The sequence below is a fragment of the Ahaetulla prasina genome, chromosome 8, assembly GCF_028640845.1.
Source record: "Ahaetulla prasina isolate Xishuangbanna chromosome 8, ASM2864084v1, whole genome shotgun sequence".
In the NCBI taxonomy this organism is placed as follows: domain Eukaryota; kingdom Metazoa; phylum Chordata; class Lepidosauria; order Squamata; family Colubridae; genus Ahaetulla; species Ahaetulla prasina.
The window spans coordinates 16,481,332-16,497,216 of NC_080546.1; the positions used below are offsets into that span (position 1 = coordinate 16,481,332).

At 35.1% G+C, this 15,885-nt stretch overlaps 1 protein-coding gene across 8 annotated transcripts in view; it reads left to right on the top strand.

The window, feature by feature from the left end:
- PTPN13 (protein tyrosine phosphatase non-receptor type 13) overlaps window positions 1-15,885 on the top strand; it is a 199,086-nt gene that overhangs the window by 71,464 nt on the left and 111,737 nt on the right. For all 8 annotated transcript variants that reach the window (XM_058192077.1, XM_058192069.1, XM_058192073.1 and 5 more), the window contains exons 4-8: window positions 212-277; window positions 1,167-1,352; window positions 3,902-3,989; window positions 5,966-6,520; window positions 14,993-15,088. In XM_058192077.1, the coding sequence (XP_058048060.1) occupies window positions 212-277; window positions 1,167-1,352; window positions 3,902-3,989; window positions 5,966-6,520; window positions 14,993-15,088 (991 nt within the window). The remainder of the gene's footprint in view (window positions 1-211; window positions 278-1,166; window positions 1,353-3,901; window positions 3,990-5,965; window positions 6,521-14,992; window positions 15,089-15,885) is intronic.

Genomic DNA, 15,885 nt, shown 5'->3' on the forward strand with positions numbered 1-15,885 from the left:
AAAAAAGAATGAAAACATTTATGTAAGAAAACGTCTTGTGCAGCAACTGTTTCACATGATCCAATACTCATGTAGTTAAGAAGTCTGGGTGCGTTTTCAGAAAGACTGCATTTTTTGGTCTACTTCAGTCCTGTCATAAATAAATTCCTTCTTAGAATTTTTGCTACAGTGTGAATTCCACTGGTATCATTTTGGCTGTGTTGTGTTGCAGGCCCACATTTATTCTCTTGGAATGACCCTTTATTGGGGAGCTGACTATGAGGTTCCAGAAAGCCAGGTAAGTAATGGAAAAAATAAGATAATAAGTAGTCCATGATACAGAAACTGAGGACCCAATAATGTCTTACTAAATTAACACACTTCCCCCCCGCTTTGATGCGAAACAGCAGATCAGGCTTAATAGCAGTAACTCTGAAAAGGATCTTGGAATTTTAGTGGACAACCAATTAAATATAAGCTAACTGTGCAGCGGCAGCCAAAAAAGCCAATGCAATCCTAAATTGCATTAACAAGGGGTACAATCAAAATCAAGTGAGGCACTAATACCACTCTATAAAGCCTTAGTAAGACCACAGCTAGAATATTGCATCCTCACTATTAAAAAGATGTTGAGACTCTAGAAAGAGCGCAGAGAAGAGCAATCAAGATGATTAGGGGAACTGGAGGCTAAAACATACAATGAAAGGTTGTAGGAACTGGGCCTGGCTAGTCTAGTGAAGAGAAGGACCAGGGGAGACATGATAGCAGTGTTCCAATATCTGAGGGGCTGTCACAGAGGAGGGGGTCAAGCTATTTTCCGAAGCAAGGCCTTCCCGGAAGGCCAGAGAAGGAAGAATGGATGGATACTGGTTGGGGTTAGGGTTAGATTCAACCTAGAAATAAAGAGAAATTTTCTGATAGTGAGAGCAATCAACCAATGGAACAGCTTCAGAAGTTTTGCAAATGCAAATAATTTTTCTTCAGACCACCAATATTTTCTCGTGGACCACCAGTGGTCCATGGACCACCAGTTGGTGACCATTGGTCTAGATGAGGGAAGTTGAAAACAATATATCTCAGCACACAGTTGGGAAGGTTTCGATGAAATGCATGAAAGGGAGAAGGACAATCAGACAAGGAGAGACTAACTGGATTTTTATCATACATGTATTTTTTTTTAACATCAGCCAATCAAACTTGGAGATCATCTGAACAGCATCCTCCTTGGTATGTGTGAAGATATTGTGTATGCTCGTGTGTCTGTACGGACCGTTCTCGATGCCTGCAGCGCTCACATACGGAACAGCAACTGTGCACCTTCTTTCTCATATGTAAAGCAGTTAGTCAAACTGGTTCTGGGGAGTTTGCCCGGGGTAAGTGTTTATATTTCCTTCTATCTCCTGGATGTAGTGATTGAAAAGTTTGCCTTTCATTCTGAGGATGCTTGACAAAGGGACTTAAATTAGCAAGCCATTAAATTATTGTACAGACAATGAAAACACTGCCAATTAACTTTGTAACCCCCTTTCAAGAACCAAGGCAAATAATTCCAATTAACATGAGCTAGTCCTGTCAACATTCTGACCAAGTTCCCCCTTTATTTACGTTAAGGAATCTGTTGCATTCCATTAGTAGCTCTCACCACTTTGATTTCTCTCAGCTTCTTCTTGAATCTTGTAAGTTATTATCTTTTTTCCTTTTCCCTTTAATTGTATGTTCTGCAAAGATGTGAGAATCTGGGAAAAGAACTTGGCAGAAGCTGCAGTTAGAGCCCCACCTTTCAGATAAGGATTGTTCTTACAAGTTTTGGCTGTGAGTCACTGCTGTTCTGGACAACTAGTTTCTCACACCTTTCCAAATCATTCTTCTCCGGAAGTTCACCTGCTCATTTTAGTCAACTGAATGTGTGGTTTAAGGAATGTTCCCAAGAATAACATTTTTCTATTAAGTTGTTTGTAGGAGAATGACAGGAAGAGCTTGGAGGCAGAGTTAAGAGAGGAATAAGCCTAGAGTCATTACATTTCCACAAGTGGTCTAAATCCAGTCCCTCTTGAATTCAGATCAGTGGTGGGATTCAGTCGGTTCTCTCCGGGTTGAGTGAACCAGTAGCGGCAACTGCGGGAGGCTCCACCCACCCACCCAGATGTAAAGAGAAACTATTGCACATGTGCAGAGGTGTGTGTGAGCGAGCAAAGCGATCATTCGCGCAGGCGCTCACATTTGCAAACCGGTAGGGAAGGTAAGTGAATCTTACCTCTGATTCAGATTATAGATTAACAGAGTTGGAAGGGACCTTGTAGGTCATCTGATCCAAGCCCCTGCCCAAGCAGACCCTACATCATTTCTGACATTCCATTAACTCTTATCTAGCGCCAATTTAATACTGACCATTAGTTGATGAGATTCTTGCGTATGGGCATGGGAAATAAATCAGCTTAATTGGAGTTTATAGTGTGATCCTGGTTCTTTGCACCTGACAGTAATAAAGCAAATCACACTTGTATGTTCCTGTTATTGATTTAATTTGTTATATTAGACTTATGGCAGCATGGAATATAAAAACATGGTTAAAATGCCCACAATAAAAAAGACACATAATGTATTTACATAAATTAAGCAAAAGCCACAACATAATGTCTAATACTAATAAAATAGCTAACATAATCCCATTCCAGATGGTGCACAATCTCTTCCCGAGACCATCCAGAAGAATGTAGTTTTTACTATCTTCTGGAGCAGAGGTCTTCAACCTTGGCAGCTTTAAGACTTGTGGACTTCAGCTCCCAGAATTCTCCAGCCAGATACGCTAGCTGGAGAATTCTGGGAGTTGAAGTCCACAAGTCTTAAAGCTGCCAAGGTTGAAGACCTCTGTTCTGGAGGGCCCATCCCAATGACATCAGACTAGCTTCTATAGCAGGGCTGTCAAATTCAAGGCCCTTGGGGTGTTTAGATCTGGCCCGCAGGGCCGCCCTGGAAATAGCAAAGGTGCTCAGGCCACCACAGGCGCCCCTGATGCAAGTGACACCGAGTTGGCCATGCCCATCCTGGCCAGGTCCCCCCTGTCCCCCCGAGGTCAAACACAACCCTGATGCAGCCCTCAAAGAAATCAAGTTTGACACCCTTGTTCTATAGGGTGACTGTTCCAGATTTTAGAAGCCAAGATTGAAAAGCAGCACCTTGTGGAGCACAAATAGCTTTTACCAGGAGCATTTTTTCAGATAGCTAGGCTTTCATAAAGTAAAAGTAATGGTTCCCCTCACACATATGTGCTAGTCGTTCTCAACTCTAGGGGGCGGTGCTCATCTCCGTTTCAAAGCCGAAGAGCCAGTGCTGTCTGAACGTCTCTGCGGTCATCTGGCCGATATGACTAAATGCCAAAGGTGCACAGAACGGTGTTAGCTTCCCACCAAAGGTGGTCCCTATTTTTTCTACTTGCATTTTTTACGTGCTTTCGAAACTGCTAGGTTGGCAGAAGCTGGGACAAGTAACGGGAGCTCACCCCGTTACACGGCAGCACTAGGGATTCGAACCGCTGAACTGCTGACCTCAGCATCCTAGCCCCTGAGCCACCACGTCCCCTTTCATAAAAGAAGGCAATCCTTTAGGTGCTAGTCCTTACTAAGTCAAAAGCAGCACTTTGAATTATACCCAGAAACTCTTTCCAGAAAGTCTGTTTACATAACTAATTGGTTCTCACAGACCTGTTAATTGCTGCATAACAAGTCTCTTTAGGTTTATATCTGCAAAAGTCACTGAAGGTAAGTATCGTGTCTTTTACTTGCACTGGAGACGTGCATCTAATATGATGAGATAACTATATGTATTATTTTCTGTTTGTTTAATCAGAAAATTAAATGAATTTTAATTTAATACTAGTCTGGCTTTTTCAGTTCTTCATGTTTTTCTTTTTTTGTTGCAATAGGTAGACCAGCTTTCTGGGGAGAAAAAGCTTCACACAGACAGGAGCCAGGCCATTCGAGAGAGGCTGAGAGGAAAACGACTTCCCACAGGTAAAGGTTTATTTACGAAAGAAGGAAACATGAATGGAATGGAAATATGGCTGATATTTAATCTTCCACCTTCCAGATTAATCCCATTAAACTAGCAGAGCTCTTCTTTATGTTATAACCAGCATCCTAATAAATGATGTGATGATACAATTTGAACATAAAGGAGGTAGGGGCCATGAGTTGTGAAGAATTGGCTATAAAGCATGTTTATTATTTTTCAGAGAGATAACTTGGGAACAAAATAGATGAGATATTTTTCTGATATATTTTGTTAAGATAAAAAGGCCTGTGGGAAAGATGAAATAACCTGTTTCACAATTAAAAAGGCAAAAGATTCCCTTGCCCGCCCACCCATGTCTGACTCTGGGGGGGGCAATTAATTAATAGGAAGAAAGAATGAACATGGAAAGTAGATTGAAAATTCTAGGGCTTTTTCAATTCTACTCCATTGCAATATATGTTGTTGCTACTCCATTTTTATTCATTTGTAAACCACCTGAAGCCACTTGTGTGAGATGGGTGATATAGAAATGTAATGAATTCATCTTTGATGTAGCTTCATGGAGATCCATTATTATTATTATTATTATTTGCCTAAAACAGCTGTTGTGTTCATTTTTCATGTGGCAAAACCACATGAAAATAAGAATATAGTTTTTGCTGTTTTCTTGAATTTTTAATGGCATCTTCCTTTACAGGCTAACTTAAGATCCACACAGTCATATAGCTTCTGTTACCCAAATCCTCAATAACCAATTGATGTTTACTTTTTATCTTCAGGTCTCCCTATCCCAAAATATTGAGAATATTTTTTAACCCTATAGTTTGTCCTCAGTTTTGTAGTAATGTGAATCATCACCCTAAAGCTACATAAAAGGGAAATCAAACAAATTGCTTACTTACACATACCACCTATTTCCTTCATATTTTATACATTAATTTGGATCTATCTATCTATCTATCTATCTATCTATCTATCTATCTATCTATCTATCTATCTATCTATCTATCTATCTATCTATCTATCTATCTATCTATCTATCTATCATCTATCTATCTTGAATAATCATGTAATGAGCTTTTAAGATAAATTAAAATGGCATGTCCTAAATCAGTATTTCTCAAACTTGCAGTTCTTAAGAAATGTGAAGTTCAACTTCCAATATTTCCTAGCCGGCGTATTTTTTCTGAAGAAAGTTAAAATATAATCAATATAAACAATTTCATGAGCTGAAAATGAAAAATGCTGAAACATTAGCAGAGAAAAACTTGATAACGTCCGTTAACTTCATTGTGACTAGTCAAATTAATATGAGCTTTTTTATCATTGGTTGTTGCTAACATGTAAAGTAATTTATTAAGTGTTAGACAACAGCCTCGGCTGTTGATGGGTTTCCCAGTTGACACTTTGTCAATAAAGCTATATGTATCCCTTGGGCAAAATTGAATTTTTGTCCTTCTAATGTATCCTTTGACTCTTTCCCATTAACAGTTTCTCTTTCTCTGAAACACTGCTTATTATGAAGAAGCCATCAGAATGAGATTAGGAATGCCAGGTACAATGTGGTACTGCTTGAATAAATTCAAATGTTGTGAGTTAGTCCATTTAAGTAATTTGTGGGGAACTTTGATACATTAAAGTTGACATGCGGAAAGATCAAGAAACAAAGCGAAGAAAGTTGAGTTGGTCTAGAGGTTGTTGTCTTGTGTTCTTCATGATAAAAACATGATAAAAATGTCATAATTAAAGAGAATATTGTTTTAGATGCTGCAGTTGAACAGAAGTAATGTAATTTCTTTTGATTGTTTATTTTCATTGTTTTGATATTCAGCTATTTAGAACCTAACTTAACAACAACAACAAAAAACTATCTTTAAGAGGCATGTATATCCAATCCAATTCTAGAATACATGACAATTAGGAAGGGTTCAACTATAGCCATATCCAAGAAATATTCTTCTCATTCTTATTCCAGGAAAAATGACTGATGCAGCAATTGGTTACCCGGCCCCATTTTCTCAGCAAATCGTGCTTAACAAAGGACTTAGTAAGTCATTGGAGTTCTTGTCAACCAGGGACTCATGTGGTGAAAAGGAATTTTCTCAAACTATTGCCTCTGATTACAATTCTGGCCACGAAGACAGTACAGATAGTTGCTGTCCTTACCGATTCAGAGCTTCCAACCTGGAAAAGAAAGCCAACAATGATCCCAAACGCAAAGTATGGGCTTCTTCCTCTGATTTGTTGTGCGCAACTCATAAAGTCACAGAGGGGGACTATGTCACAGATTCTCTTAAGCACCATCATCAAGGCGGAACCATTTTAGGACGGACTTCAGGAGCTCCCATAAACAAAGAAGGCAGATATTCTGATGGGAGCATAGCCCTTGATATATTTGGCCCTCAAAAACTTGACCAAATGCTTCATGTATCAGAGACCTCAACATCGGCAGCCTTACTATGTGCCTTTGACAGGATCAAAGAGAAGCAGAAGAAATTGCAGTTGCTGAGAGAAGCCATGAACGTAGAAGGTCAGTAGATTTTTCTTCATATTATATTTGACATGTGACATCCTTCACATTGTCAAAATAATATATGTTTGTGGGTGAGAGACATTTCCTATTTTGCAAATTTGGTATTGAACTAGTAAAGGTTTCCCCTATCCAGTTGTTTCCAGGTCATCTCCATGAGGACCTGTATACTGCACGAATCAAGAAGAGGGCCGTGAAAATATTTGCAGATCCCTCGCATCCTGGACATAAACTGTTTCAACTCCTACCCTCAAAACGACGCTATAGAGCACTGCACACCAGAACAACTAGACTTCCACGTGAGTCCCTGGTTGACAAGAACAGTTTTTTCCCAAAGGCCATCACTCTGCTAAACAAATAATTCCCTCAACACTGTCAGACTATTTACTGAATCTGCACTACTATTAATCGTTTCATAGTTCCCATCACCAATCTCTTTCCACTTATGACTGTATGACTATAACTTGTTGCTGGCAATCCTTATGACTTATATTGATATATTGATCATCAATTGTGTTGTAAATGTTGTACCTTGATGAACGTATCTTTTCTTTTATGTACACTGAGAGCATATGCACCAAGACAAATTCCTTGTGTGTCCAATCACACTTGGCCAATAAAAAATTCTATTCTATTCTATTCTATTCTATTCTATTCTATTTCTTAGGCAAGGGAGGCAGCATTGTCCAAAGACATTACCATGGTCCTGTGGCCAGCATGACCTTCCCACCAAATTTATGATGCTCCCACCAAAGTGGTACCTATTTACCTACTCATATTGCATGCTTTTGAACTAGGTGGGCAGGAACTGAGGCAAGTAACAGAAGCTCACCCCATTGTACAGCACTAAGGTCTCGAACCTGGGCTGTTAGCTTTCCAGTTGAGAAGCTCAGTGTCTTTAACCACTGAGCCACTGTACCCACTTAGTGGAAGGGACCTAAGAAAAAAATAAAATCAGTTTATAGCGTACGTGAATCCAGCATGGGTTCCCACACTGGTTATATTCTGTTTGCACTAGACTTTATGATACAGCTTTTTTTCGCCATGATTCCTTTAATCTTTCAGCTTTGACAATTAGCCAAGTATGATCTTGCAGAGGTTTCCAGATTGCAGTTCCTGTTAGACAAAGTAGGAAGACCTATGATTTGGGGTGGTGGGATTTCCAAATTCCCACATCCCTGAATTAGATGTTGCAGAAATCTTAAGTTAAATATGCCTATGTTTAGATACAATCTAGTTGAAAGACCATTTGCAAACATTGTGTTGAATTCACCTTGGGGAGTATGTGCAGAATCTTGACTATCATGAACAAACATTTAGCTCTTGACATTGCCATTGGACTCTCGAGAGAACTTCATCTAAACTCAAATGCAGCAAAGAACAGTTTTCCCCAGCTGATAATTCAACCAAAGAAATGAAGAATAGTTTTCCAAGAACACAAAAGCTCAAATAAGTAGGCACATTGTAGAATATATGTGAAACTGTCAAAAAACTCTGTATCAAATGCAAGCTCTGTTTATAAGAAAATTAATACTCAAAATTCTTGTGCCCAAAGAACAGAAAAGCCTAAAAATGTTCTTTTTGGAATAGGAGGCCAGGTTTCCAGCCGCCTCCCTATTTGTTAAGAGGCAGATTTGGCATTAGGCTAAACTTTTGACCATGAGCCACGGTGGTACAGTGGTTAGAGTGCAGTACTGCAGGCTACTTCTGCTGACTGCTGGCTGCCTGCAATTTGGCAGTTCGAATCTCACCAGGCTCAAGGTTGACTCAGCCTTCCATCCTTCCGAGGTAAAATGAAGAATAAAGGTAAAGATTTTCCCTGTCCAGTCATGTCTGACTCTTAAGGGGCTCATTTCGGTTTCTTAGCTGAGGGAGTCAGCATCGTCTGAAGACACTTCTGTGGTCATGTGGCCAGCATAGCTATACACCAAAGGAACACGGAATGCTGCCACCTTCCCACCAAAGTGGTACCTATTTATCTACTCTCATTTGCATGGTTTCGAACTGCTAGGTTTATCGAATGATATAAAAATTGGATACTGGTCAAATTAGCCACTTAGCAAACCAAAAAGCAACACATTAAAGCCAGAAATCAAAACGTAATCATTACGCTGTTCTATAATATTTCTGTTTCTATACAGTTTTCATTTGCAATTGGCTCTCTAAGGAAGAGAGCTACCTCAGAATCTAAAATTAGCCCAGAGAGATTCAGAATTATGAATAGAATAGAATAGAATAGAATAGAATAGAATAGAATAGAATAGAATAGAATAGAATAGAATAGAATAGAATTCTTTATTGGCCAAGTGTGATTGGACACACAAGGAATTTGTCTTGGTGCATATGCTCTCAGTGTACATAAAAGAAAAGATTCCTTCATCAAGAATTCTAATATACAACACTTAATGATAATCATAGGGTACAAATAAGCAATCAGGAAACAATATCAATATAAATCATAAGGATAAAAGCAACAAAGTTACAGACCTACAGTCATAAGTGGAAAGAAATGGGTGATGGGAACTATGAGAAGATTAATAGTAGTGCTGATTTAATAAATAGTTTGACAGTGTTGAGGGAATTATTTGTTTAGCAGGGTGTTGACATTCGGGAAGAAACTGTTCTTGTGTTTAGTTGTTCTGGTGTGCAGTGCTCTATAGTGTCATTTTGAGGGTAGGAATTGAAACAGTTTATGTCCAGGATGTGAGAGGTCTGAAAATATTTTCATAGCCCTCTTTTTGACTCGTGCAGTATACAGGTCCTCAATGGAAGGCAGGTTGGTAGGAATTGTTTTTTAATTTAAGTTAATCATGTTTTCACTTAATTAATTTAACCTCCGTGTCTTCAATGGTTTTTTCCCATAATTCTATGCTTACCTGCAACCACATGCCTTTCAGGTTGACCATCTTATGTTCTGTTAAATGAATACATAAATAAAACTTTATGAATGTTTCTTGTTTCCATTGTCTATCCTTATTCAAGGGTCATAGATAGAGCTTGATGTTCCCAGAGTTAAGTCAATCCTGTAACATCACCATCTTCTTTGTATCATGAGAATAATTTGGGACACATGGTATGTTAGATCCAGCATTTGGCTAAACAGGATGCTGAAGTTGTTATTACTGCGCTAATTACCTCTTCCCAATCTTTCATGTGAGCTTCACAATGCCCATTTACAGCTGTAATTGCTGTCTTTCTATATGAAAACAATGCATGGTTAAACTTATAATATTATCATAATTGCTTCTCTGCAGCAGGGAATAAAAAACAAGTATTACTTTTGTAGCTAGTCTAACCGTTCCCTCATCTTCACCAATAAGTTAAATGTTTTAATTCTGTTTTATTTTAGAAGAGAAATTCTCGGTTTCACAACATGTTGGTGGTTTGGGGGGTTTTTTTTGCATGAGCAAACTTGACACTATAGATTGCTTACCAAGCAACATTTTTCTCATTAAATCCAGTGGTTATTAGATCTGATTTAATGTGGTTTGGGCAGCTGTAAAACTTTAGACTTGGAATGTAGTATATGGCTTACTGAACAAGCTGGCAAGATTGTGGGCTGTTGCTTCACTTATGTGGGAAGAATTTGGGTTGAGAGAAGAAGAGGACATTGTTTTCTCGGTCAACCTCTGATAATTCCGTGTCTGAGAAATTTATATGATTTTGGCCCCATTATAATATGACATTTATCATTAGAAAGGATTTTTATAATATTTTAAATAACTTTATAATATTTAAAAGTAAACACCATTACTGTTTTTATGAACACATTTTTCTTCTCCCAGAATGTAAAAAAAAACACCCAAATAATTTAAAGCTTCATTAAACTAGTAGCTCTATTTATCTTAGTTATAAAGGAAATATATCTAAATTACAGCCAAAAGGGACCATTCTTCACATTTGTTAGACCTGGATTGTAGACTGAGGATCCAGATGGATTTGAAATGGGATTTTGCAATTAATTACAAGAATCCCTCCCGTGGGAAAATGCTTTTGTTTTGAATTCTTAAAAGTAACATAATATGATTTTGGCCCCATTATAATATGACATTTATCATTAGAAAGGATTTTATAATATTTTAAATAACTTTATAATATTTTAAATAACTTTATAATATTTTAAATAACTTTATAATATTTAAAAGTAAACACCATTACTGTTTTTATGAACACATTTTTCTTCTCCCAGAATGTAAAAAAAAACACCCAAATAATTTAAAGCTTCATTAAACTAGTAGCTCTATTTATCTTAGTTATAAAGGAAATATATCTAAATTACAGCCAAAAGGGACCATTCTTCACATTTGTTAGACCTGGATTGTAGAGTGAGGATCCAGATGGATTTGAAATGGGATTTTGCAATTAATTACAAGAATCCCTCCCGTGGGAAAATGCTTTTGTTTTGAATTCTTAAAAGTAACATAATATGATTTTGGCCCCATTATAATATGACATTTATCATTAGAAAGGATTTTATAATATTTTAAATAACTTTATAATATTTTAAATAACTTTATAATATTTAAAAGTAACATAATATGATTTTGGCCCCATTATAATATGACATTTATCATTAGAAAGGATTTTATAATATTTAAAAGTAACATAATATGATTTTGGCCCCATTATAATATGACATTTATCATTAGAAAGGATTTTATAATATTTTAAATAACTTTATAATATTTTAAATAACTTTATAATATTTAAAAGTAACACCATTACTGTTTTTATGAACACATTTTTCTTCTTCCAGAATGTAAAAAAAAAACCCAAATAATTTAAAGCTTCATTAAACTAGTAGCTCTATTTATCTTAGTTATAAAGGAAATATATCTAAATTACAGCCAAAAGGGACCATTCTTCACATTTGTTAGACCTGGATTGTAGACTGAGGATCCAGATGGATTTGAAATGGGATTTTGCAATTAATTACAAGAATCCCTCCCGTGGGAAAATGCTTTTGTTTTGAATTCTTAAAAGTAACATAATATGATTTTGGCCCCATTATAATATGACATTTATCATTAGAAAGGATTTTATAATATTTTAAATAACTTTATAATATTTTAAATAACTTTATAATATTTTAAATAACTTTATAATATTTTAAATAACTTTATAATATTTTAAATAACTTTATAATATTTAAAAGTAACACCATTACTGTTTTTATGAACACATTTTTCTTCTTCCAGAATGTAAAAAAAAAACCCAAATAATTTAAAGCTTCATTAAACTAGTAGCTCTATTTATCTTAGTTATAAAGGAAATATATCTAAATTACAGCCAAAAGGGACCATTCTTCACATTTGTTAGACCTGGATTGTAGACTGAGGATCCAGATGGATTTGAAATGGGATTTTGCAATTAATTACAAGAATCCCTCCGTGGGAAAATGCTTTTGTTTTGAATTCTTAAAAGTAACATAATATGATTTTGGCCCCATTATAATATGACATTTATCATTAGAAAGGATTTTATAATATTTAAAAGTAACACCATTACTGTTTTTATGAACACATTTTTCTTCTTCCAGAATGTAAAAAAAAAACCCAAATAATTTAAAGCTTCATTAAACTAGTAGCTCTATTTATCTTAGTTATAAAGGAAATATATCTAAATTACAGCCAAAAGGGACCATTCTTCACATTTGTTAGACCTGGATTGTAGACTGAGGATCCAGATGGATTTGAAATGGGATTTTGCAATTAATTACAAGAATCCCTCCGTGGGAAAATGCTTTTGTTTTGAATTCTTAAAAGTAACACCATTACTGTTTTTATGAACACATTTTTCTTCTTCCAGAATGTAAAAAAAAAACCCAAATAATTTAAAGCTTCATTAAACTAGTAGCTCTATTTATCTTAGTTATAAAGGAAATATATCTAAATTACAGCCAAAAGGGACCATTCTTCACATTTGTTAGACCTGGATTGTAGACTGAGGATCCAGATGGATTTGAAATGGGATTTTGCAATTAATTACAAGAATCCCTCCCGTGGGAAAATGCTTTTGTTTTGAATTCTTAAAAGTAACATAATATGATTTTAGAATTTGGACACTGAAAAGAAGTTGAAGTAAACTAAAGGCCATAATTAAATAACACTTAAATTTGGACATATTGAAGGATATTTTTGAACAGTAGACCCAGAAGTTAATTTTAAAGAGCCTACCTCTCTAGATAAACTGCGTTTAAAAGATGTTATAGAATAGGGATAAGTATTACCTGACAAGATTGAAAATGGATTTAAAAATGACTGGCTAGCAGACCAACATACAAAATAAACTGGGTAAAGTCTTAATAATTAATATACATATGACAAACCAAGAGAGTAACCTGAATAATTTTCATATTCATACTTCGCATATGATTTAGGTTTGAATTTTGAGGAATTTTGTGTGAAGAAACAAGAGAAAAATTGAAAAGAAGTTCTAGGACATTATTTGAAAGGAGTAAAAATCAAAATTGTTATAAGTAAAAGAAAGGAATATAAAGCTGATTTATTTGAAATATATACTTCGTTATCTCTGGTAGCCCTTAATGTACTTTTGCTGACATCAGGACTGAAATGATAAGGTTTTAAGAGTTTGTTTATTTATAGATAAGAGATGGAATATGGGAAGAATAAATCATTTGCTGTATTTTAAAAGTAACATAATATGATTTTGGCCCCATTATAATATGACATTTATCATTAGAAAGGATTTTTATAATATTTTAAATAACTTTATAATATTTAAAAGTAACATAATATGATTTTGGCCCCATTATAATATGACATTTATCATTAGAAAGGATTTTTATAATATTTTAAATAACTTTATAATATTTTAAATAACTTTATAATATTTTAAATAACTTTATAATATTTAAAAGTAACATAATATGATTTTGGCCCCATTATAATATGACATTTATCATTAGAAAGGATTTTTATAATATTTTAAATAACTTTATAATATTTAAAAGTAACATAATATGATTTTGGCCCCATTATAATATGACATTTATCATTAGAAAGGATTTTTATAATATTTTAAATAACTTTATAATATTTAAAAGTAACATAATATGATTTTAAAATTTGGACATATTGAAGGATATTTTTTAACAGTAGACCCAGAAGTTAATTTTAAAGAGCCTACCTCTCTAGATAAACTGCGTTTAAAAGATGTTATAGAATAGGGATAAATATTACCTGACAAGATTGAAAATGGATTTAAAAATGACTGGCTAGCAGACCAACATACAAAATAAACTGGGTAAAGTCTTAATAATTAATATACATATGACAAACCAAGAGAGTAACCTGAATAATTTTCATATTCATACTTTGCATATGATTTAGGTTTGAATTTTGTGTGAAGAAACAAGAGAAAAATTGAAAAGAAGTTCTAGGACATTATTTGAAGGGAGTAAAAATCAAAATTGTTATAAGTAAAAGGAAGGAATATAAAGCTGGTTTATTTGAAATATATACTTCGTTATCTCTGGTAGCCCTTAATGTACTTTTGCTGATATCAGGACTGAAATGATAAGGTTTTAAGAGTTTGTTTATTTATAGATAAGAGATGGAATATGGGAAGAATAAATCATTTGCTGTATTTTAAGAGAAATATAAATTTCACTAAACTTGTTTCAATGAAGGCAAAAAAATTTCTTTACTATGTTTTTTTCTATTTTTTGCACATCTTATATTTTTCTTTTTCTTCCTTTTCAGTTTATATTTATTTTTAATTGTTTCAATTGTAAATTTAAATAAAATTAATATAAAGAGAAAGTGAGGGTAGGGATAAACGTTTTTGCAAAGGATCTTTCCATTACTTAGTCATTTCTAAGTGCCTCTGAACCTGAAATTCTAGTTCTAATCAAGTTTGAGAATGCATTGTCAGTTCCTAAGGCTTCTGAAATTGATTAATTATATAAGTAGGCAGCCTATATCACAAATCATTCTTTTACAGAAAAAAATAATATCAAAACTTCCATCATAGACACTTGATACTTTAGCATGTGACTGAAATAATGATTTGCATTTACCAACAATGTTAGAGACATCAATTTGGGCCAATGTTCCTTCCTAGTTTCCTTTTCGTTTAACTAGATACCGTGTTTCTCTGAAAATAAGACCCTGTCTTATATTTTTTTGAACCCTGAAATAAGCACTTGGCCTTATTGCCATGCGCTCAAAAGCCTGATTGGGCTTATTATCTGGGGATGCCTTATTTTGGGGGAAACAGAGTAATCTTTCATCCAAAACGTATCTAGTAAAATGCAGACATAGTTTATGAAAAGGTCACTCTGGGAAATATTTTCATTTTGGTTTTCAGCACCACTAATAATGGGATGTACAATGCAACCCCCTGAACTACCAGGAAAAAAAATATGCACCCCTATTGTGGAGGAAGTCAGTGACTGCATTAAACCCTGGATAAGCTTTGTTCTCTTCTGTTTCTTTACATTTCTTTCAGAGCACGTACGAAAATATAAATCTTACCATAGTGATGTATGCAACACTGACAGTGAGGGCCCATCTTTCATTGCTTCCGAGACAGATTTTAGACAAGGTAAGAATTATGTGGTAATTGGCCTTCAGTTGGTAGACTATCTGTACTAGAAATGATGCTCCATTGTCATTGATGATACTGACAGTATTTTTTATTTTTATCTCTAAAGGTGGTTTTCCATGGTTGCTGCTTAAAAATGGATGTATATAGATAGTACTCAGGCAGAGAAATGAAATTAAAATACTTCTTTCGTCTTTCTCAAGCCATGCTTAATATTTTTGGGAGTCTGAGGTTGGCAGTAGATTGAATGATAACACAAATGTGAGGCTTCATTGTTATTATTTTATTTTTATACTGCCATTTCTTCTGGACGAGGTCAGAGCAATTTACAAGAAAGGAGTACAAGAAGAGCTAAATTAAATCGTCATGATAAAATCAACAATAGTACCAAAAAAAAAAAAAATACAACTCTGTAATTTAAAAAATATGTCAGCAGGAAATCTAAAATATAATCTGGTCCTTAAATTGACTGGTATCTTATAAAGGTCCAGGCAGAGATGAAAACAAAGTTGCAGGGCAATTTTCCCCTGATGTACTGGCATTGAAAAAGCTTTCCCAGGTGATCTTACCTGCATCTACAGGATGATGTTTTATATCCTAAAGCTCTAGCATTATATAGATCAAGGGTGTCAAACTCGTGACGACACGTTGCCGTCATGTGACGTATCGCGACTTTTCCTCCCTTCGCTAAACCGGGGGTGGGCGTGGCTAAAGTGTGATGCATCCAGCCCACGGGCCGCCAGTTTGACATCCCTGATACAGGCAAATGTGGACTGCTTTAACTTTCACCTGGTAGC